We start from the raw sequence: 22,607 nt of genomic DNA, 5'->3' as shown, positions 1-22,607 counted from the left end.
GTGCTTCAGTGCCACACCCCTCTTGCCTCTGGAGGCTAAAGTCCAGGCAGTCTATCAGCAAAGCCTACTCTACTGGTTAATAGAGCTGCCACATGAGGCCAAGTGTCAACGCCTAACAAGATACTGATTGGCCAACTTTGAGGAAATTCTTCCATATGACCCGAGGGCACAGGCTTTCTGTCAGCAACGGATGAAAGAGAGGGAAACTTGCGTCTGTTGACAAAAGCAGCTCATTTGTATTTCGAGAAAGATGCCACTTGATTTTTATTTGGTATTCTAATTCAGCAGTGCAGTTCATTTCATGCAAGGGTATATATTAACCAGTACTTTTTTAAAACTAACCTCAACCTCAGCCCTCTGAACATTGCCATGTCCACAGAGTACATGTTGCATCATATATTCTATGGGTCATGCAAAGCCTCAGCTTTTTAGCGTTTATTTCACTGCAACATGAGAAATACATAAACACACAGACAAAATCACTGAATAAATAAAAGGGAAATATGAAATATAAACCCAATATGGTACTATTATATTGTATTTATTTCTTAATATTTTTTTTATATTATCCTCTGATGTTTCATTAAACCAACTCAAAATCAAATCATCAGTTTCAATTGCAGTAGAAAAGTAACCATTACTGAATCGCTGCACAGACACTATTACAACAGTAATTTACCAACTAAGATAATTTGACCTGTAGTATATACTGCAATGGAACGGTGAGGGTGTTGCACAATATAAATTCTGGCATAGTGGTGTGAAAGTGGTTCAATATAACAGTAACACAGCCTATGCTGCTGGTGCAGAGTTACACAACTGGTTATAAATCTTGATATTAGTTTGTGCTTAGTGATGAAAAGGAACAGAACTTCAGTAAAACTGTTCAGGTGTGGACTGACACAGCTGTCCACGCAGGTTTAACTCGAAAGACTGGTACCGTTTCTCTGGTATCAGTCAAGGACGACGCCAAACTATTCAATTTTACACTCGACCACAATTAAATATATACTACTATGACTACATTACTTATTCAATTTAATAAATAACTTCAACATTTGTTTTGTGTAGCATGAAAGGAAAGCATCTCATATTTGCAAAAATATTTTGTTTAATATAAAAATCAATAAACCAAGTCCTTGCTCTTTAATTTTTATTTTATTTTATTTGTAACCAAACAACTTTAAGCAAATAATAAATAAGAATATCCTAATAACACCTACTTCCAAAAGAAGATTTACTTATTTAAACTTTTTAACACTCTGCCCTAAACTTGGGGTGGCGCCTCATTGGTGATTTGGTCATTTGTATGTGGGAACAGTGATCAATCCATCATCTTACATTCAGACACACAATTAAATCTTCAGCTTTCCTCATTGCAGATGACGTAACATGAAAACAAGAACAGAGCCAGTGTTTGACTTTCTAAGAAGAATACGGTTTGTGCTGCAGACATTACTCCTACCTCAGATGAGAAGCGCATCAGTTATAACTTTAATTTTAGCATGCGTTCATACAGTACACATATATTGAAATGTGTTAATTAAAGAACTTTGGTATCCTCTCTGACAGCACTTTTTGTTGTTGTTCTGGAATCTATGAGCCTTTGTCTTTATGGGAATCTGGTAATTTACAGAGAGCTGAGCAATAATCAGCAGAACTGCTTTAAGCACCTCAACTTATTTACTCTTGTTTCCACTGAATTTTGGATAATTAAAAGGCAGTATAGTTTATCCGTACTTTAGTTAATTGGCTACACGGTTTACAGTGCATTTCATTAGCAGAGGAAAACACTTGGATTGAACTTGGTGTTAGGATGGTTGGGGGCTTGAAGGAAGGTGGTGATTAAGAGAGAGAGCTCACTTGTGGCACAAGCAGTGGATGAGTTGTTGTTTAAAAAATTGGTGGGGGGGAGAATTAGGAACCACTGAAGTGCAACCACAACATTTTAACTTTTCTTTACACTTTCTATAGCACATAAAAAACAGAAATGAATACGATGGTTCTGTAATGTAACTTCTTATCTATCTAACATATAAAACTGTAGTACACACGGATTACAGCAGGACATGACTGAGCTTATCTGGGAAGAAAAAAACTGAAAAGAGAAATCGCTTGGGAGGCGGAGGTGGTGGAGATGTTCATGCTTCTTAAACTGAACAGCCTGCTAAATAGAACAATTGCTTCACTAACAGTATTTTATTTGACCTTAAGGGTTTGGTACTGATACAAAAGATTGCTGCACCTGTACACAAACCTACCCTGAAGCCAGCAGAGTCTACAACTCTTGCTGCTTGACAAGCGCCATCCATAAACACATCGTAGTGAACCTCTTCCTTTGAAGAGTGAGCTAAATCAGGGTGAAGACTCTAAAACAACAAAAAGGTGGTACCTGTGTAAATGTCTCTGTCGATTTTTTAAACTACCGAGGTGGTACTACAGGCTCGCCATTGGACTGGGAAAATGTGTGTCTGGCTTGACCCCGAGTGGGAGGACTAAGCTGGTTTGAGAAACTGACACTATAAAGAATGTGGGCTCAAATCCAAGGACTTGAGGCTGTCTATTCACCAAAAGGTATCAGCAACTAATGTGAATTTTTACAGCTGCTCAAACACAGGAAAATGTCAGGGGAGGTGTCAATAAGACTAATTTTGATAAAATACCGGTCTATATGAACTGCGAAAGCTTAGTTTTGTAATTAAGAAACAGTTTAGAGGATCTTGTACTTTACTGAAATACTTTACTGGAGATTTCTCTTACAAGAGAGATACTAGTGTAGTATAGTATATCTAGTGGGCATGGTGCCAATTGAGTGTGCTTAGTTATTAGCCATACCAAAGCTATGATACAAGACCATTGGTAAGGACAGATGCCATCTAGGCCTGGAGGAGATGTGGATGGGTGTTGAGGGGGTGAGGACAGCGTGGGAAGGCTCACTACAGTGAAGGTTGACATGGACCTGGCGGACAGAGCTACAGTGCATCAAGTTCATGGCCCAAGCTGTTTATGATTTGTGAGTCTCCGTCTTGTCTTTTTTGCCCCAGGAAGTGTGCACTGGAGCACATCTTGAGCAGCTGCCCAACCGTCCTCGTAGAAGAAGCTACTACTGGTGACACGATCAAGTGTTTAAGACAGTGAATGAGGCCATCACAAGTGCAGTGGCCAACAAGAAACATGTCTGGGATAATAGGAAGTCACCTACGTAAGGGCTGGAGAAAAGCCAGAAACAGTCTACAGTCTGCCTGCTCTCATTAGCAGCAGATTGGGAGCTGCAGGTCAAGTTCCTAAATCACATGACACCAGCCAAGAGGCCAGATGTGATGCTAACATCTACTTCTTTGAAACAGGTCCTCTTAGTAGAATTGACAGTTCCTTAGAAAGAGTGTATGGAAGAGGTCAATGAGCTCAAGAATCTCGAATTGTTTGAGCAATGCTGGAGGAGTGGCTGAAAGTCTCGCTGTGAGCCCATAGAGGTGAGCTCGTATGGGGGTTTCAGGCTTCTAATGTCTCACAGAAAGCGGTCGTCACGGTCATATTTTTATTATGATCGTTAAGAAGTTTATTCTTCTTTAGCTTAAATGAATCATTTCACAGCTCCTGAGGTTCATCTGGTGTACCTGTGGATAAAATCGAATAACAAGTCGATCTCCAATCAACATGTTTTTGATAATGATGTCATATTATAATGCAATATTACTGAATCCAAAACTGAATTGAAAGGCATTCAAACTCAAAACTATGACAATGTCATCCGGTCCTTAAATAAACATCTGATAGTTTCTAGCTAAAAACTTGGCCATGAACAATACCTTCAAGCCACTCATCTCAATTCGCTCAGCCTTGTTGAAGAATTTCACAACAAGGACATTGCACTGGGAAAACTCAGTGACTGTCTAACGCTGTCTGACACTCAAACACAGACTTGCACACTGACAGAGAGTACATTATTTGCTATAAAATGACAAAAGCAGTAAACAAAAACAACATAACAATGTGAAAGGTTTTAAGTAATTGTAAAAGAAACTATAGAACAACACTCGCAGTACAAAAACAGAAAGAAAAAGACAACATTGGTAGCCAAAGTAAAGCCCTTTTTAGAAAATCTCATTGATCAATGAAGCCCTTTCTCAGCAGGGTTAACAGATTGTTATGAATTAGTTTGAGAGTCCAGGGTAACTAACCCTTTTGCCTTCAAGTTTCATTGTAATCACTGTACACTTTTCTGAATCATTCTGGCCTATTCAAATAAAAAAGAAAAACAGAAAAGGCTCAAATTGTTTGCATAGTCCGAGGCTGCGTACTTTCAGATGCACACAGATCTGCAGTAGTTCTTCTGCATGGGGTCAGTGTTCCAGCAGTCTGGCATCAACAAAAAAAAAGAGGTACGCAAAGCAATTCATATCAGTAGACAAGTCAGAGCAGTCAAGAAATTGCTGGTTACAAGAGAACCATCCATTTTTAGCCAACTGTGAAAAGCCCCTGAAACATATCACAGTGAGGAAAGGCTTCTTGTAACTTAATGTGTGAAGATGGGAGAGAGTGACATGCTTCGACTCAGGCATTAGGAGAAATAAAAGGTTAAGCTGAATATCAGTATGCTGGGTTAAGTCATTAAGTGCTGTATGGGGAGATGTATTGGACATGTCCAAGCATTCATCAAGGTTCAGCCCGGTCTCTCATCGCCCCCATCAAGCCACCTCACTACATCAATATTCTAGTATGCAGAGTCCCACTCCAGTCTATTCTATCATATCCAGCAGCAAACACACATTTGTGCGCGTGTATGTGTGTGAGAGAGAGAGAAAGAAAGAGATTGTGTATGCCACAGAAACAGTCTCTCTGGTGAAATAAGGCTCTCTGGGGGCTTGTGCCTCAACTCTACAGCCTTTGTAGGCCCCCATTACTTCTGACAGATAGAGATCACTAAACTGCTGAACAAACACCCCATTCAGTAATTTGCATACATTACAGTATTGAGAAAGAGAAAAATGCATCTATAAAGCCAAACGAAGTGCTTGAACCAAGTCTTTCTTTCTTGATAACTTTAAACTTAAGTTTTTAGTGGAAAAAATCTTCTGAAGCTTAAACAAATTAGGAATCAGGAATACCAATCATGCCTGGTTTAAAAAAAACAAAAAGCAGGGTCAATCACTGCATAACATTTGTGCTGTAGTTTTAATTGAAATGATGTGGCTTAGGGTTAGGGGTATTGCATTTAAAAAAACTTGCAGTGATCAAGACCTCCTAAAATTAATCTCAGGAAAAACTGAGAAGAGTCACACTGAAACAGAGACACACACTCACCTACATGCGCTGTAAATTACTCTCTCCCCCTCTCGTTGCCTGCCTCTCGCTAACACACACGCAAACACAGAGTGACTCATTCATCACAGGACCCAACAGTCAAGACAACAGAGCTTCACTTAACTTTTCCAGGGTTGCTCAAGCATCAAATGCACGACTTTTAGCTGTTGTTGTTCTTCCATCTGTCACGCTTCAAGGAGCTAACATCGTTTTTTTTTTTTATATATCTCAAGATAAAGTTTAAGAAGGTATGTTTGCCTTAACTCTTCTATCTTATGTGCATCAATGGAACTGTCAACCAAAAATATACACCACTGTATTTCACACTGTCACTGTTCTAACAGTTAGCAGCACAACATTGATGCAAAAAAAACCCCCAACAAATCAAGTGTTTTTTTATCTATAAATCTCTATTTGCTCTCTGTGAGTATGTGGCTTCATGTCATCATTGTGCTTGCGTGCACAAAAAGCTTAACATCTGACGTTCTTAGGAGGCACGTCTCCGGTGACAAATTTCAGAGAAGTCGGCTAAAATAAGAAACACACACATTTAAAAATGCCCAAAATGTAACAACAACAAACCCACAACCACCAGATTTTCTCCATGCTTAAAGCAAAGTGCAAACCTCGTGTTCCTATCCAATTATCAGGTATCTATGAACATTCAGAAGAAACTATTTTTTTCTACTACTACAGAATATGAGTTAAAAAAAAATCTTAAAAAGCCACTTCCATTTTACATTTCCTGACACCTTGCTGTTATAATAACAGTCTCATCACCTTTGTAAAGACAGGAGATACAACACGGCTCACAATCTCCAGGGAGCTAATTGAGTAAATAAGAATGTAAATGGTCTGCACGTGTACAGAAGATTTTTACCTTTGCTAGGTGTCTCCATCACACAACTCTGGCCGCAGAGCTGCCATGTGGGGTGAGGCACTGGCTTGGGTTCAGAGAATAGTATCTACAATCTTAGCCACGACATGCTATGCAGCATTGTCTCCTAAGGTCGGGACAGTGAGACTACAGGACATAATACAGTCTACGTTACCTCCAGAGGACATGTATGAACGCTTAGGGAGGCACAGATTAACAACAAAATGAACAGCACAGAGCAGAGGCTCCTGTTGTCACAACAGAGAGAATCCTTGAGGCTTACAGGATGGACAGAAATAACTCCCATCTGTTTTTTTTTCCTCTATTCTGTGATTTTTCTTTTTTACATCGCAAAGCCCCTAAAATTTTTTTATAGTTATATGTTTTTCTACACTGATATATCAACCTGATATCACATATTTCAGACTGTTACATTTGTTTTTAAATCAAACTCAAATCATGTATTTCTTCACTGAAATGCAATACACGGCAGATTTACTATAAATTAATTAGCTGAACTTATGTCTGAGGGACACTGGTGTGTCATGTAAATAAGGTTTGTAACCATGCCAATAGTCAGAGAGAGTTGAAAATGAATCCTTTCCATCTTCACAACAGAAACTTGTGAAATATCTGATGAAATCTCCTATTTATTGAGTAAAACTCTCTTTATTTCTCAGCACTTGGCTGCATCTCCACTGTTCACTGCCTTGTATAGTGTTCACAACAAGGTATGTGGGCATTGTTCATGGCTATAAATGATTTCTGCCTGTTGTGTTACAATGTTCTTTTTTTTCAAATTTAAATCTAATTGTTTAATTCGTCAAAAATAATAATGAGCAGATTAATCAAATCTTAAAACACTCATTCATTACAGCTGTACATTCAGCTGCCAAATGTGCAATTATTGGACAACCCACTGTTCCACCAGCCAGCCAGAAGCAAAATGCTTTTTATCATTTGACACACCCTTTTTTCCTCAATATGTCAGCGTCTTAAGAACGAAAACTGTGGTGAATGAACGGCCTAAACTCGTTTGTAATGCATTTGATTAAGTCCTTCCAACCACTGACAGTGGATCTGGTTAGATGGGGAGAAGAGGAGGAAGAGGGAAAGGAGGCGTTTCAGGTCATGCCCAGTCGGCTTCTCTCTGCTTCTCTCTGGGGAGAAACTCCAGACAGTGAAGGAGAGCCATGCTGCAGTCTATCTACACTTCTCCATTTCCTCTCAGTCAAGCTTCTGATTCTCGAAGGAGCCTGGGAATCAATACTGACATTGGGGGGCAGAGCAGTTTCCTGCCTGTTCTAAACCAATTTTTTTTTCTTTCCTTCTTTTCTTTTAAATCATACAAATGTAAAGGTCTAGCTTTGATTAGGAACGGATTGTGCATGTTAACCACTCCACTACAACTAAATGTGTAAATCCAGTGTATTGAATAATTAATATATTAGATGAAAAGAGGCAAATATCAGGTTAAATGCAGCTTTACGTGTGAGCACCAAGCATATGGGAACACCCACTCACTTTCTGAAATACTCTAAAGTATTATTTTCTTCCTTAATTACATTAGGGACAAACAAATATGATACTGCAGACTGTTCTACTATATATTCTTTAAAAATTCCATATGGAAAGACACCTAGCCCCAGGGTGTTGACAGCAGACTTGATTTCGACCACCGATCAAACCTCGACAGTGAGGACATTTCCTCTCAGAAAGGACATTCAAGAAAGTGCAGGGACATGACTAATTCAATTTGAGAGCAGAGATGCTTGGGTTTAAGTGAAACACTCCGTTATCAAAACAGGAGAGGTGTCATGAGAAAAGAGGCTTGTGTGGCCGGTCAGGAGATGAAATCAGGGATAGGCGATAAGATGGTGTGAGGGGCTAGAGCCCCTATTAGAGTCCCCCAGGGGACAGGCAGCGGTGGCAGAGTGCAGTAAAAATAGCCATGGGCATGATTTCGCTCTTGGGACACATGGAGGAGTGAAGAGGGAGATCTGATCAACATTTCACAGCAAGGCAGCCAGATCCATTCCCTACGTTCCCTAGGGTGCCACCTATCACACCAAGTGACTTAAACTGCTTACCCCTGCCAGGCAGAACACAAACAGCACACACCTTTCTGAGCGCTGTTGACAACAAAAAGCACAAAGAATGCCCTGCAATGCCTCAGTGGGCATGTTGTAGCAGAGCAAATTAAATAGAAACCTGTGCATGGTGTGAAAAAGACCAGAATAAAAAGGATATAGACATCTTTTCCACAAACTTATCCTGTTGGTCATCTGTTTTGGGGAAGTTTTCAATGTCGTTCTCCAGCCTCTGAATGTGACGCTCCATGGTGGTCAAACTGCTCTTCAGGATCTCTGCAGACACTGCAGAGAAAGTGACAAAAAGAGGAAACACAATACACGGATTAGTATAATCGCTTACTGGGATGGCAAATTAGAAATTCTCCATGATGAAGTTATCACAGCTCCCTGCAAAGTTTACATTAAAATAAAAACAAGCTGTGACTGAGTCATTCTTTATGTTATGATATAACCGACTTCTACAAACTCTATTTGTGTGTGGCCTAGAAAGCAAGAATGCGTGAGTACAGAGAGTGTGTGTGTGTTTGTGTGTGCGCTGTGGCTCATTAATCAGTCTGTAATCACTGTTTGCAGAGTTGCCGTAGAATCCACAGTATTCAGATCAGCCCTTTCAAGTAGAAACTTCAAACAGCAAACAGCGTCTTATGGGATCAGACGGGACAGGAGCAGGGATGCAGTGCCATGTTTAGGTTGCTGTTAAAGATTTTGTTTTATTGATGCGCGCGCACACACACATGCATGCGTGAGGAGTCCCTTTAACGTTTTTCTGACACACATACATAAAAATTTGAAGTTTAAAAACAGACTAAAACATCACAGAGACCATCTATTAAAGAAAACTAAAGAAAGCCAGCAAAGAAAACTTAATGTCTTTAAGTTATTAATATTTAATTTCAGTGTGTTTGTCAGTTTGAAAGCCTTTAAATTGCTTTCCGTTTTGATTGGTTTTGATGGTTGCATAAAAAAAGAAAAGTACTCCAGCCCCTGCTGACGTCTCATAAACTCCTTTGTTAATCAATAAGTTCAAAGCCAACATTAAGCTGCTTGCAGACAATGAGTAGCTACATAGAAATAAACACAGTTTGGGCTAATGGTTAAGTCACGCAGGTAAAAGAAAAGATTGACTGATTTCAATCAAATCTTCGAGCTGACGAAGTTAGCTGAAAAGGTTGGTGAGAAGTCACGAGGTTAGCAAAATATGTGTGTGCAGGTGTGTTTTGCTCCTATACGAGCCAAGGGCAACATTTACTGAAAAGTAAAAGGCTGGACTTCAAAACAGGAAAGCTCTCAAGGTTACAAAAGCTCTAAGGTTCCTCCACCTGAGAGGGTTAAAATGCACCATGCATTCTCTGTCATACTTCAGCCTTTGGTTACAGAGTCAACCAGGTGGGTGGTAGCTACAACAACCCTTATAAGAGAAGGGAAAATGAAAAAAAATACTAGTAAATAAAAAACAAGTGTGAGAATAGTTCAATTCACTGACATATTCAGCCATCTTGTCTTTGCATTTGTTTTAAAATCCCTGGTGTTTATTAAATAAATATAATAGAACAAATGAACATTAATAAAACAAAAGTCTGCCTTTAAACTGTTTATCAGCGTAGAATAATTTGGATCACACATGAACAATAAACTCATTTTACTTTGCTGCAAGTGGATTTAATTCCCATGGAGCAATGACCGAATACCAAAACAGGCAAGAAAGAGGGCAGTCCTGGCCAAAACACCAACACCTGCTGAAAAGCAAAGACCGTGAGGTAATAGATATGCTGTCATCAAATGCCGCCTCGTGATAAAAGGGTCACCTTCGTGTAGCTTTACATCAGATTAACAGCCCGAGTTTGGTCTCAGTGTCATTTTCAGAAAATAAGATACAATGGTAATTTGTAATCGCATGCACTTAAACACTTCCAACACAAGCACTGAACCCTCTGCAACACACACACCATGCACACAAAGTGCCTGCTGTGATCAGTCAAGAAGAAATACAGTGTGAGTGCCAGGTGAGGTCTCTGTCATTATTGGACTTTACAGCTAGCAGGCTGCATAGACAGACTGCAAGATTCACAATCCCTCCTCCCCAGTTCCTGAAGAGCAGACCTCTGGGGATGGCAATGAAAAAAGCATCCTATCACATAGCCTGTTTCTCCACTGATGGAGCCTCTGAGATCCGCATCGCTCTTTACACTATGATCTTGGCTTCACTAATGGTGAAAAAAGGAAAGTGAACAGTGAAAGAGGTGGGCAGATGATGCAAGAGAAGAGACAATTACATTCACATAGAGCCATAGGGAGGTCTTTGTCTGGCACTGTGGCTTCTGATAGCAGTGTTATAGTAGCTTGAGGGCTGACTGATAGTACTGGGTAATGGTTTGGCTCAAACACTGATTATAGTAACTACAGTAGCCAAGAAATAGTGGCTCAAACAAACTGCAATGGTGTTTCAGGGGAGCTGTTAACAGGATCAGAGTGAAGCCATGGGACTTCAATACAGACTATTGTTTACATGGGAACTGCTCACCATTGAGACATACTGACACAGATACAGCAGCTCAGCTGTATGCTATGAACAAATGAGGCTATATTTTTTGTATATACTGTGTGGTATATTTTGTTCTTTTAATACCTTTACATACTGCATGCATTACTGCTTTGTTCTAATAATCAAATGTCTGCAGAATCAAGCACCAACTCTTCTGGGATATCATTAGTAAAATTAGCTCAAAAATAACACTGCAACTTTCAGGGGACAAAATATGGCAACGCAAGTGTCTTCTGAATGCAGTCCAAGAGGATTGGAGGGGAAAGAGAGGATGGGGCAAGGATGTGAGGAAGACCTGAGCATATATATATATATTTATATGTATGTGTGTGTATGTGTGTGTGTGTGTGTGTGTGTGTGTGTGTGTGTGTGTGTGTGTGTGTGTAAAAAAACATAAACATACATTCCTGATTCCTTAAAAAATAATAAAAGAAAGGCTTGGCATACTTTTGTCAGCTTTACCCTTTTTCCTTCAACTGAATTGCCAAAGAAAACATCAATAAATGAATACTGCGTAGCTCCCAACACCAAATCAACCACTATGATGTGAAGATGTCAACTTTCTATGCAGTCGTTAGTGGAACGGGGCAGTTTTCATTTTGATTTATAGACAAATAATCCCATTCACTCAAGCTGTGCTCTTGCTTTGTCGCCTAAGGTTAGAAAGAAAATGTGGATTTATTTTGAATGTTGCTGCCAATGCAGCATAAAAAAACAAGTTTTAGATAAATAATCTTGTACACTTTGTGAAAACAGAGACAAGTGCTATATAAAACCGAAAAGGAAAGTAATTGGAAGGTGTGTTTATCACCTTTGCCATGTACATGAATGCTCCGGGGTTTGTGACAAACTGAAACAGACAGACATATTCTCACGCAATAAATCTTACGGATATGACAAATCTGGTTTCTGAGTCATCTTTCATCTGTTTTATCTGATATGTTCCAGGAATAAATGTAAAGTTAGCATAGAAAATGTGCTGAACAGTTAAGCGCCTTTGTAAAATGTCCTCCAAGCTTAATGCTGGTCTTAAAGAACACTGACGGGTGGAGTCCCCGATGGGTAGCTGCTTTATAGAAAAGACTGTAGCCACTCTGGACAGTTCTAGTGATTACAGCTGATGTACTACAGTGTGTTTCAGAGTTGCCCCAAATGTACACACTTAGTCTTTTTTTTTTCCTAAGAGCTGTGTCCAGTTAATTGTTTAGGATGAGGTAATGTGGAGGCTGGGACAAAACTGCATTGCAGATTAAGATGTTGCAGATCTCATCCGTTAGAATCCACCTCAAACTCAGAAGCTACTTCCTTTTTGAATTGCCATGAAATCATAAGATGTCAAATGGTTTGTACGACTGTTGTTGAAGGTTTGCTTAGATGCTAATGGTGTACAAATAAGGGAAACATGCAAAGCCATACGACAGTCATCTAAGAGTTCTGCGTTGAACCTTTAAACGAGAATGATGTTCAGTGCAAATTCTGCCAGATAAAGCTAACATACCATAAATCTGTTTTGTATGTAGGGGGGGTCATAAAAGATCGAACAGTTCCCATTGATTCCAATTTGTATTTTTACTCAGTATGCACATCCCTACCTTAAACACATAAAGTGACCTGATGCACAAAATATCTGCATTATGCCAAATCAGTGTAGCAATACAAAGACACTGATGTTATACCTTGTCATGAATATATGGCTCCGCTTGAAAGCTAATCTAGATATCCCAACATCGTCTTCACAATGACAGGGTTACATTTTGTCCTCAATAAAAAAAATCCCACTTTGTCCTATTTTCTTCACTGTTGGTGGCATCTGAAAATGAATATGAAGATATGAGATATGAAGTGGGAGGCAGAGTACTGTAAAAACAAAAAAATTAAAAGTGGGAAGAGACAAGAGGCTAAACACAATGCTGTGTGTTCCCGTTTCAGCAGGAATCAAAGCATCTCAAGTTGCAGCTGTGACACAACAATCACATTATTCTTTCTGATTATTTTAGATGAGGTGACGTTAAGAAAAGATAAAGTGGCAAATGAGGAAATTTAACGGATATTATAAACAAAGGAGTTGGAAGAAACTTTGTAGTAAAGCACTCAGTTACGAGGCAACATTCTCTGTTGATTCCCCATGCTTTGTTATAAGGAGAATTAATAAGTAACCAGTTTGAGTATTTATCTTTTTTTGAATAATTCAAAGTATCCGTCATGTAGAAATATGTTACATGAATGCATTTGTGTATTTGTTATAAAATTACACAAATATAGAAAGAAGTGCAGCTATTGCATCGTTCCAGAAAAAAAAGAGAAAAACAACTGTAATTTATCATGAATGTTGGAGTAATTGCAACATAAAAAGGCTAAATCCTTTCTGCTTTTGCTCCATTTCATCTTTTCATTTGCATTTAGCTTAAAGCTTTTATGCATCAGAACTATTACTATTAAAGAAGGATTTTTATGTCTGATTAGAAGTGATGACCCCGTCCCCTCAGAGGAGTGAAAGTATAGGGATAAAATTTGTTAGATTTGTAATAATACAATTAAGAAGCATAAGTAATATTTCACTATGATTCAACTTCAAGTGAAACAATTATTTACAAACTGATGTCACACTGATTTAGTCTTTCATGTGTAACGTGACTGCATTGTGCAGCATAGACATATTACATGATGCCTCGTCAAAGTGTTTCTCTAATAGTCTGTGTGGCATGGTTATTACAGCCTAAGTGTACTCCTTTATTGCAAAACTATGATTTATCTTATTCCCAATCAGTATTAGCCTTTAGATGAATAAAAACAATAATAATATAATTTTAAAAAAGCCGGCAACATCCTTGATGAAAAATGGGAATATCATGGCCATTATCCCAAGGACAATAAAACATGGCACGGCCACATATTTTTAGAAATTTGAATTGGAATAGAATTGTGGGTAAGGTGTAGTGGGAAAGTACACATGTGCGACCGAAAAAAGAAAAACACTCAACTCTACCTCACTCTCTAGAAAGTGGCCTTGTTTACAATGGGGGTCATGTCTGTGAGACTTTATTGCTTTTGGCAGCCATCAGAGCTACAGCCCAGTGCTGCCAGATCTCTGGAGGAATTACAAATGGAGTCAATTACAATATATTTTGATGCATGGGAAAGTTTAGACATTGACCTGGGGTGATGACAATTCCCCGGGAAGTGCAGAGGAAATCAGTCAGGGTGATGTGGTGGTGCTAAATGTGAGTCTCTGCCCTCTGCAATAAAAAGAGTAAGGAACTCACAGGGGCACAATGCTTTACCTCCCTCAACTGACAACCGGCCCCCTGAATGCCTGTCATGCACTCACTTGTAGGATGGTCATTTCTCAGCGCTAAAGAATATTTTTCCTCTGAAACTGTTGTGAAAAGTTTCTGGTGTGACGTGAACAACAAAAAAAGATTAGTTACACCTGTGCAGTGCTGGACATGGTGGATGACGCATGGGGGATACTGTAAGTGAGTCTTAATTCTTGTGTGTCAGGCTGGTTGTTTATATATGTGACTAAACTAAAGATATGTTAGAGCAAAATCAGTCTGTAATCACCGTTTGTAGAGTTGTTGTAGAATCCACCAATTTTATTCCTGGTCTCTAGTTTCTTCAGCAAAAGCCACCCAAATGAGCAGATCCAGTCCTTGGTGTATTTGTGAGAGCCACACATGCTAACACATCTACTAACTGAGTTGTCCAATGACTTTTGACCCTAAATGACTGATAAAAGCACATTTATTTCATAATTGATTATCATGCTCCATCTTAATACCGACAGATATGAACACATCTAAAATGAACACTGACTAAAATGGTGAATACAAACAAATCACAACAGATTGTAAATAAAATAAAGATGAACTTGGAGAGGAACAGGGAGATTCTGGCGGTGGGGAAAGTACTTGTGTTAGTGCAGCAGACCAGAAAGATCCTCAGTGATGGGGTGGTGGGGGGGCAGTCATAATAGCCTGAGGTAGTTGACACATGCCTCTAACCTCATTCACAGCTTCAAAGTTGCACCTAATCACATAGCTGAGGCTGTTTCACCTGACACCTCTGAGGCACAGACTTTACTTGACATTTCTAGATCCAAGAAACCCAAAACCTTACTTGATTTATCGACTGGTCTGAAATCTGCAAAATGCCTGGTCAGAAATAGAACGCTTTCACACAGACACACAATGATTCAGAGTTTTGTGCTAACATCAGTGATATTTCTCAGGTAATTCACCTCGATGAAAATCCAACTCAATCTTAAAACATTTCACAATGAATATGACTAAACTTCAATTAATATGCAGCAGAAGCAAGCAGCAGTTATTAACAGGGTGTAAAGCCCAAGGGTGTGCACACAAAGACAAACACCCACAATGAGCTATCTGAGGTGTCACACACACAGCAATTCTGACATATTATACAACGTGTTCATCTCAATGTGACACACTGAAGAATGATTGTTCTCAAAGGCTTTAATCCAAAAGTCTTTGCCATTCTTGTAATTATGTGTTATGCAATCTACATGATGCAAGGAGATAAAATATGGTGATCTGACTAAAATGGAGCACAAGGATCTGCTTTGCTGCGCCATTTCTACCTTTAACTCAATTAGAGTTAGATGTGCAACAAAGTCCCATTCTGCCTTGGACTCAATTTCATATTGTCTGAATTTGACCATTTTAAAATTAGAGATGGGCTATGATTTTTAAAATATTGACCAGGCCTTATGTTATTAGAAACTGAATAGTTTGTATGACTACCATCTTAATATGGGACATAACATGGGACATTATCTTGTTTTAACCAGGTAGTAACGTGTTACAACCTCCCCTTGCAGTAATGCACCGAGCTGTTTGTCAACTGGCATGAAAGGAGGAACAAGAGTTACCAGTTTCTATTCTATTACCATTACCAGTGTTACTAGCCCAAAAAACGGTCAAATAACCACTGGTTATGAATACAAGTTATCCACTGCTGTTACATAAGTTGCTTCCTTAGAAGTGGAGCACAAAAAAAAAACTCATTCTAGCACACAATGACCATTAAAGTTGAAAAAAGGAAATTTGAGATTCCACAACAAATTCAGGAAAAGTCCTTTCGTGACACCAATAAGACAGAGACCTTGTTCCAATTTAGTAATACAGTACAGTGCCACAGTGTAGTCATATCAGGAGCGGACACGCAACCTTGTTTTACGGATATTGTTTAGCTCATTACATTACATTACATTACATTTCATTACAAACAAAATATCTATCTTTGCTTCATAGCTATGACACTTTTAATAAAAGCACCCCTGCTGCTCAAATTTGAATCATCAGTGACTATTTTACAGCCATTGTTGCTTGGTAGTCTTTTGCGATTTTACTCATCGTTTAACATCATTTTTAAGTACTTTTAGAGGGACCATGATCACTTTTTTTTCTTTCTTTCTTTATTAAAAAAATAAATAGAAAAATACAAAATCAACAACATTATCAAGGTCAGTTGCTTGGAAGGGATTGTTTGATGAACTTCACAGACCCACATCGTCTGAGTTTCGCTCTGTTATGCAGTGATTTCGTAGCATCTTGCTCAGTTTTTCCTGTCTCCCCTGCATCCTGTTTCTTAGTCACTGTTAGTTCTCTCCTCCTTACTCAGACTCTCCTTTCCCCTTCTGTCAACTGGCTCTCTCCAATGTTCCCATTTGTAGTACAAGAGCTCCCTCTGTGAGAGATACTGTTGTTGCCAGACAGAAGAAACACTGTATATCTGCATATACATACCAATATACAGACTTCATCTCTTATGAGTTATTTCACTTGAGACAGACAATTTTAACTCTTTCGATACATAAGAAAAAAGAATAACTGACTGATTCTTATATTATTTTAGCAATGCAAATCACTGTTAAAAAGTTACATATAAGTACGTTATTATTTCCCAATGTTTTCCAAGAAACACAATGGTCATCTAAGATTAAGGTCCAACACAAATCCAAATGTAAATGTCCCCCACAGACACATCTCTGAGGTTTGCTTTTCCTTCACCATTTCATTATTAGAAAAAATTTAAAAAATATATAAAATGTACCTTGTGAAATGATCTTTTCGAATGAGCATATTTCAGAAATTGGGTACCATAACACTTAACATGTGCACATGTGTGATTCATAAGGAGAGCGTGAGAGTGGCTGACCACTCAAGCACTGCCTTTGCTTCGCTCTTTTCCGTTTCTTGATGAAGCAGAGTGGACATTTTTCTTCTCCAAATCACCACATGTAAGTGTAATAAAAACCCCAGAGACGACTGCATATTGATGCCTCTGTCCGGAAAAGCCTTGCGTTGATATTACTCAGCATTTGTCATTCATACATCCGGGTGAAGAAGTCTCTCTTTCATCTGTTAAGCAATACTAAACATGCAAATTCTTGCTTGAGAAGGTTATGCTTGCACACCTGTCGATTCAATGTTTCAAATCAATTCAAATTTAAGACGCCTGCCTTGGAGGTTTCCTTTATAAAAAGTCAACATGAAGGTAATCCAAGAATAGCCATGAACAGAAAAAGAGAAGCAAACTAAGATCACAGTAGTGGGAGAGGAGACTGAAGCAGGTGGAGACGTATTCTGTAGACTAAATACTGGGCTGACAAATAAAGCCGAACACACGGCTGTGGACAGAGTCACCGTGGCAGTGAACAAGGCATTATATTAAAAAGAAAGTTGTTCAATATTATACTTTGAGGAAAGATATTTGCAAAATACATGACACTTTTTAGTCCTTACATACTCTACAAAGCCCTTGAAAAGTTAACCAAATGGCTCAGCAGCACATTTGCCCTGAACTGCTATATTTCTGCAAAAGCAGACAGAAGATCATTTACTTCAAATCGTCAAGGTATACTCAGCTATTTTAGAGCAAAGTAAGGATAATAGATGTTGCAACTGCTGCTAGGTATTGTAGTTACACATGGTTTTCTCCTTAAATCATACTTCACATTAACACTTATTGTAATTCAATAGTACAATAGTTCTGCTTTTTTCCCCAACTAAATGTGTAATTCTTTTAACTGGTTATGCACCAAACCACTGATGTCCCCTTTAAGTTTTGTTTTTGTGACAGTTACGCAAAGTTAGAGATTATGAGAAATTTGAGAAAAAAAGTTTCCCAGAAAAAAGTCTATTTGTTGCAAGATCCATGCCCAATGTTTTATAGAGGTTGTAGTTTATGTCTCTTCATTTCTTGGGTGACTTGGGTCACAATAACCCAATAGCCAAATATGGTACTCCGCCGCTGAAACTTTTAGAAAAGAAGGAATAAAAGTGGCCCACTTGGAGAATGTCAGTAAAACTGAAGTTGAAGTTTCTGGATCAAAATATGAGAAGGAGGGAGAAAAAGAAGAAAAACTTTTGAGGCTTAAGGCTGCATGTTCAAATATGCAAATGAGGCAATTTCTAACCAAACACACGCTGACAGGCAGGAAAATAAAATTCTAACTCATGCACAATCTGCTAAAACTCCAGTCAGGTGGTTCAACAATGACGAATGTCTTTCTTGATCACTGAGTTTGACGACAGCAATCATTTACATTCTCAAAAGTACTGCTCATGCCGATTGCTGCCATCACCATACATGATTATTGATGAGTCTCAGGATGAAAGTTATGCATTGGATGCAACAAAAAAAAGACACCCCGGCTCCATTTGATTGGCTTTAAGCATAACATTCATACTGAAGTGGCATCTGTTGAATAGTAGGCCACGTCCCTTTAGCACGCTCATTTTATCCTTCAGTGAAGATGCCTGGTTAAGGTGGTTTCCTAACAACACGAACAGAGCGGGGAATATGAAGGTAAGTCGATGTATTATATAAGCTAAGCAGCTAGACGAAGTGGAACTGGGAGCAAGGCATTTGGCAATAGCAGCAGGAATACATTTTAAATTATTCAGTTAAAGGTTCTCAGTTCTCTAAATTCAGAAAAACTTTGTAGGACAGTTTATCAACTCACTTTTGAAGCGCATACATATGGATTTACATCAACATTTTTATTTTTTTCTCTTCCCCGCTGTTGTTTATTTGACTGATATTCTGAAGGTCCTTTAAAGGGTTTTTAAAGACGGCCTTTCTCCAGTGTTTTCTATTGTGTTGATTTTATGGTTTGTTGATCAGTTTACTGTTATCTTACTAACTGACGTGAAGTATAAGTTGATGCTTTAAATGTGAAAGTACTTACACGTGTAGTGTATTTCTTTGATTTATTTTAGTTAGAGTTGTAATGTAGTGTTCTGATTGGATAATTGAATGTGAGCTCTTCTATATATCAAATTTGGTTTCATCCATTTTTCCTATTTTTGCATCTTTCATCTTTACTCCAAACACTCCAAAAACATACTTTAGATTTTTGTGATTCCAAAATCTCAAAAAGTCAAAACATGTGCAGCATATAGCTCAATTACTTGCTTATACTTGTTCCACTTCTGGTTGCAGTTGTGCTGTGACCTACATGTTACTGACTAAATTAGGAATTCCCGTGTTCCTATATCACACTAATAAAGTAGATGTGGGGAGATTCATATCCTTTGGGTGATGAGAAAGGTCAGATCAATTCCTCCGCCAGCCACATATGTCTTCATTCAGCAGCTGCCACATAAAGGGGACATCCCATCCCTTTAGAAACACATGTTTAAAAAAGTGTACAATCATGAAGTATTTAAGCAGGATTGTGTCCACTATTTATTTGGCTGGAGTGTTGACATATCTTTTCTCTTCCACATGAGAAGAGACTTAGTACACACAACTGCCAAGCCCATAAACACAGTCCCCTTCCACCTCAGGCAATCCTTAAACTCATCAGTGGGGTAATGAGACTTTTGAGTTGAGAGATGAATTAGCTGGCTAATTTTCCTGCTTTTATCCCCCACATACAGAGTAGCTGATTATAGCATTGGGAGCCATCCAGTACTGTGATGTATGTGGTGTGACGAATCGACAAAGAAATTGTTTAGATTAAGTAAATGGATTGGCTGTAACTGTATGAGACAATCAGGCTCTTGCATTAATCAATGTATGAGAAAAAGTAAGCTGAGAGTCAACTTAGCATGGAAAGTTATAATGTAAGGAATGCACGCACACACAAACACACAAATATGAATAGAATAAATTGAGTAATTCTTCAATCAAGAGAGCGAAACTCAGTGCCAGACATATCTATGTGCAGTGGACTGTGGGGGGATATGGAGGTTATCCTCATGAGATCTAAATGTCTGGGTGTCTTTGTGGAGAGGATCATTATTACCTCCAATCACACTGGATGTTTCGGAGCATCCTATGCTGCCAGGCACATGATGTATTTTTCAGGGAAGTTTATTTCAGTAAGGTAATACTAATTTACAATTTGCAAAAAAATTACAACAGCATGGTTCCATAATGAACACTCCCTAGTGCTAAACAGACGCACCTGTCATCCACCGGAAACAACTGCTGCATTGCTTTTAAAACCACAAATCACACTAACTGCTATCATTTTTGTTTGTTTTTCCAGAACTGCTAAATATGAGAGCAATTAATTTACCAGAAAAGTTTAAGGTTTAAGTTGTCTAATGATTTTAAATCCAAGTCTCTAGTTTCTCCAGACGCTGAGAATTTTCCTGAAAATTCAGGTTTTAGATGGCTGCTTCAAACAAAGCCTAAGGTCTCAGTGGGTAAAAGGTTGACTAAAACACATAGCTAACTAACTTACTGATCAACTGTCATGATACAGGCCTGAGGCTACAAACACACACACACAAGTTGCAATAACGAGAAAGTATTCGACACCAAACGTTTCTCAGTGGACTATCCCAGTGTTTTCATTCACGTCGCAAGAATAGCCAGTGCTTAATAATAATGATCCCAGAGAGAATGAATAACCAAAAGCAGATAACATAAACTCCCTAAAATATGAGGCACCAAGAACTGCAAAAAATACAGTGAGGAGGTGTTTGTGCAATTGCCAAGCAGCCCAAGGCAGCTTCATTGTGCACTGCCATTTAGCCATGACTTAGGGGGGTTTCTCGCTCCCAGCCAGTCAACCTATTGCAATAACAACCAGCTTTAGGCTTTGCCGAAAGCTGCTGCTGCCCTGGATGCAGATTCTTCTACATGAATGTGGGCCACGAAGAAAATAACATTTCAACCCTCAAAGCACCAGATATATGTATGATTCCAGACTTATTCTGCAGGCATATTCAAGATGAATTTTCTCTCTTCTCTGTGCTGCATTTACACAGAGTGTGTCTGAGTTATCTGGCTTGAGAAGCAGATCAGAGCTGAAATTAAACTTTACTTTTTGTGGGAGTCCCACTGTGCAATCAAAAGTGTGCTCATCCTTAAAGTGCATATGTGCAAGATATTTTTATTTTACTCTATTCTAGCATTCATGGGTCATTCAGCTAAGCTGGTGTTTTGCTATCTTTCCCCGCTTCATACAGGGGGAGTGGTAAGGTAAGATATCAGCAGACAAACACATTAACAGATTGCATATAGTGAAATTTCAAACAAGATTTGGCAAACACAGTATAAAAGGAAGAAGGGACAGAACCATTGCATTTTAGGATAATTGAAACAGGTAGCTGTCATACACCTTTTTGCTTGCATCTTGAAAAGCAAATTGCTTAAAAAGAGCCCCCTAATGCAAAAGAAACTGTACCGACAACCTAAGACAGATGCATTTTAAACATATGACAAAAATGGCTGTGTTATCAGACCATGGAGGAAGATGAGTAATACAGCACTTAAGTTGAAGGCTCCAACTACGGTGAAGGATTTTTGAAAGCTTCAAGCTTTGCATATAGGAAAATATGGAGAAAAGGGGAAATTACTCTGTTGTCACTACTTATGGACTCTTTCAGCTGTCATACAACAGCATGTATTTAGCATGTCCTAAATACATGTCCTTTTCTCAGTCATTGTTGACTGCAGGTGCTCACCTAAAGGTATGACAAGAAGAAGTCGTAAAACCTGACAGTTCACCACTGGCTTGGATATGCCCTGGAGGGTATTGTCCATCCTGTTTTATATCCACAAAATCAAATACAGAATCTCTTTGAAGACACTTTAAGTCCAAGTAATGAACCCTAAAGGTGTACATTTACCATGAAATGGACCATTACATTGTTGTTGCCTTTTATAAATCTGGGATGGTGAGTGAAATAAACTTTGCAGGCCTCCAAAGAAATTGAATTAACTGATAAAGAAGGCCAACTCTGAGCTGGGACATGTCTTGAGTCCCTGGAGCTGATTATGCAAATAATGTTGCAAAAGCTGCTCTTCATACTGAACAATGCTGCGCACCTTCTACATAATATAGTGATTAAACAAAGTGTGTTCAGTAAAAGGCCTTTTTAGGTCCAACATAACAAAGAATGTGACTGGTGCTACCAATGACTAATCAATAATAATAGTTGCTGATTCCCTATGGTAAGGATTATTCAATTTGATTCAGTCCAAATTAAATAAAGTTCTATTTGACATTTCTGCCAGAACAATAGAATTGTATCATGGTACCCTTTTCCTCATGATGACAAGGGATGGAAGTACAGCGGTGTCCTCTACAAAAGTTTGGGAGAGCTGTACTCGATGCTAGAGAGGTATCTGCATAGTTTTCACAATTGATTAGGTCAGCCTGGAAACTAAAACACCAAGGCGAAAAAGAAGGGAAACTTGGACTGTTTACTTAGGCTGTCAGACAATTTTCCTGAATTGATTGTGATACAGTTGTGGTGAGAGGGGAGAGTGAATGGCTGTTACAGCTTCCCCACAGCTTACC

At 38.7% G+C, this 22,607-nt stretch overlaps 1 protein-coding gene across 1 annotated transcript in view; it reads right to left on the bottom strand.

Moving 5' to 3' along the window:
- diaph2 (diaphanous-related formin 2) overlaps positions 1–22,607 on the bottom strand; it is a 350,084-nt gene that overhangs the window by 92,931 nt on the left and 234,546 nt on the right. Inside the window, exon 25 of the mRNA XM_072395385.1 lies at positions 8,432–8,556. Within this exon, the coding sequence (XP_072251486.1) occupies positions 8,432–8,556 (125 nt within the window). The remainder of the gene's footprint in view (positions 1–8,431; positions 8,557–22,607) is intronic.

The sequence above is a fragment of the Leuresthes tenuis genome, unplaced genomic scaffold (assembly GCF_036924035.1).
Source record: "Leuresthes tenuis unplaced genomic scaffold, fLeuTen1.0.hap1 SCAF_11, whole genome shotgun sequence".
Classification (NCBI taxonomy): Eukaryota; Metazoa; Chordata; class Actinopteri; order Atheriniformes; family Atherinopsidae; genus Leuresthes; species Leuresthes tenuis.
This window is presented reverse-complemented; position numbering and strand designations above follow the sequence as displayed.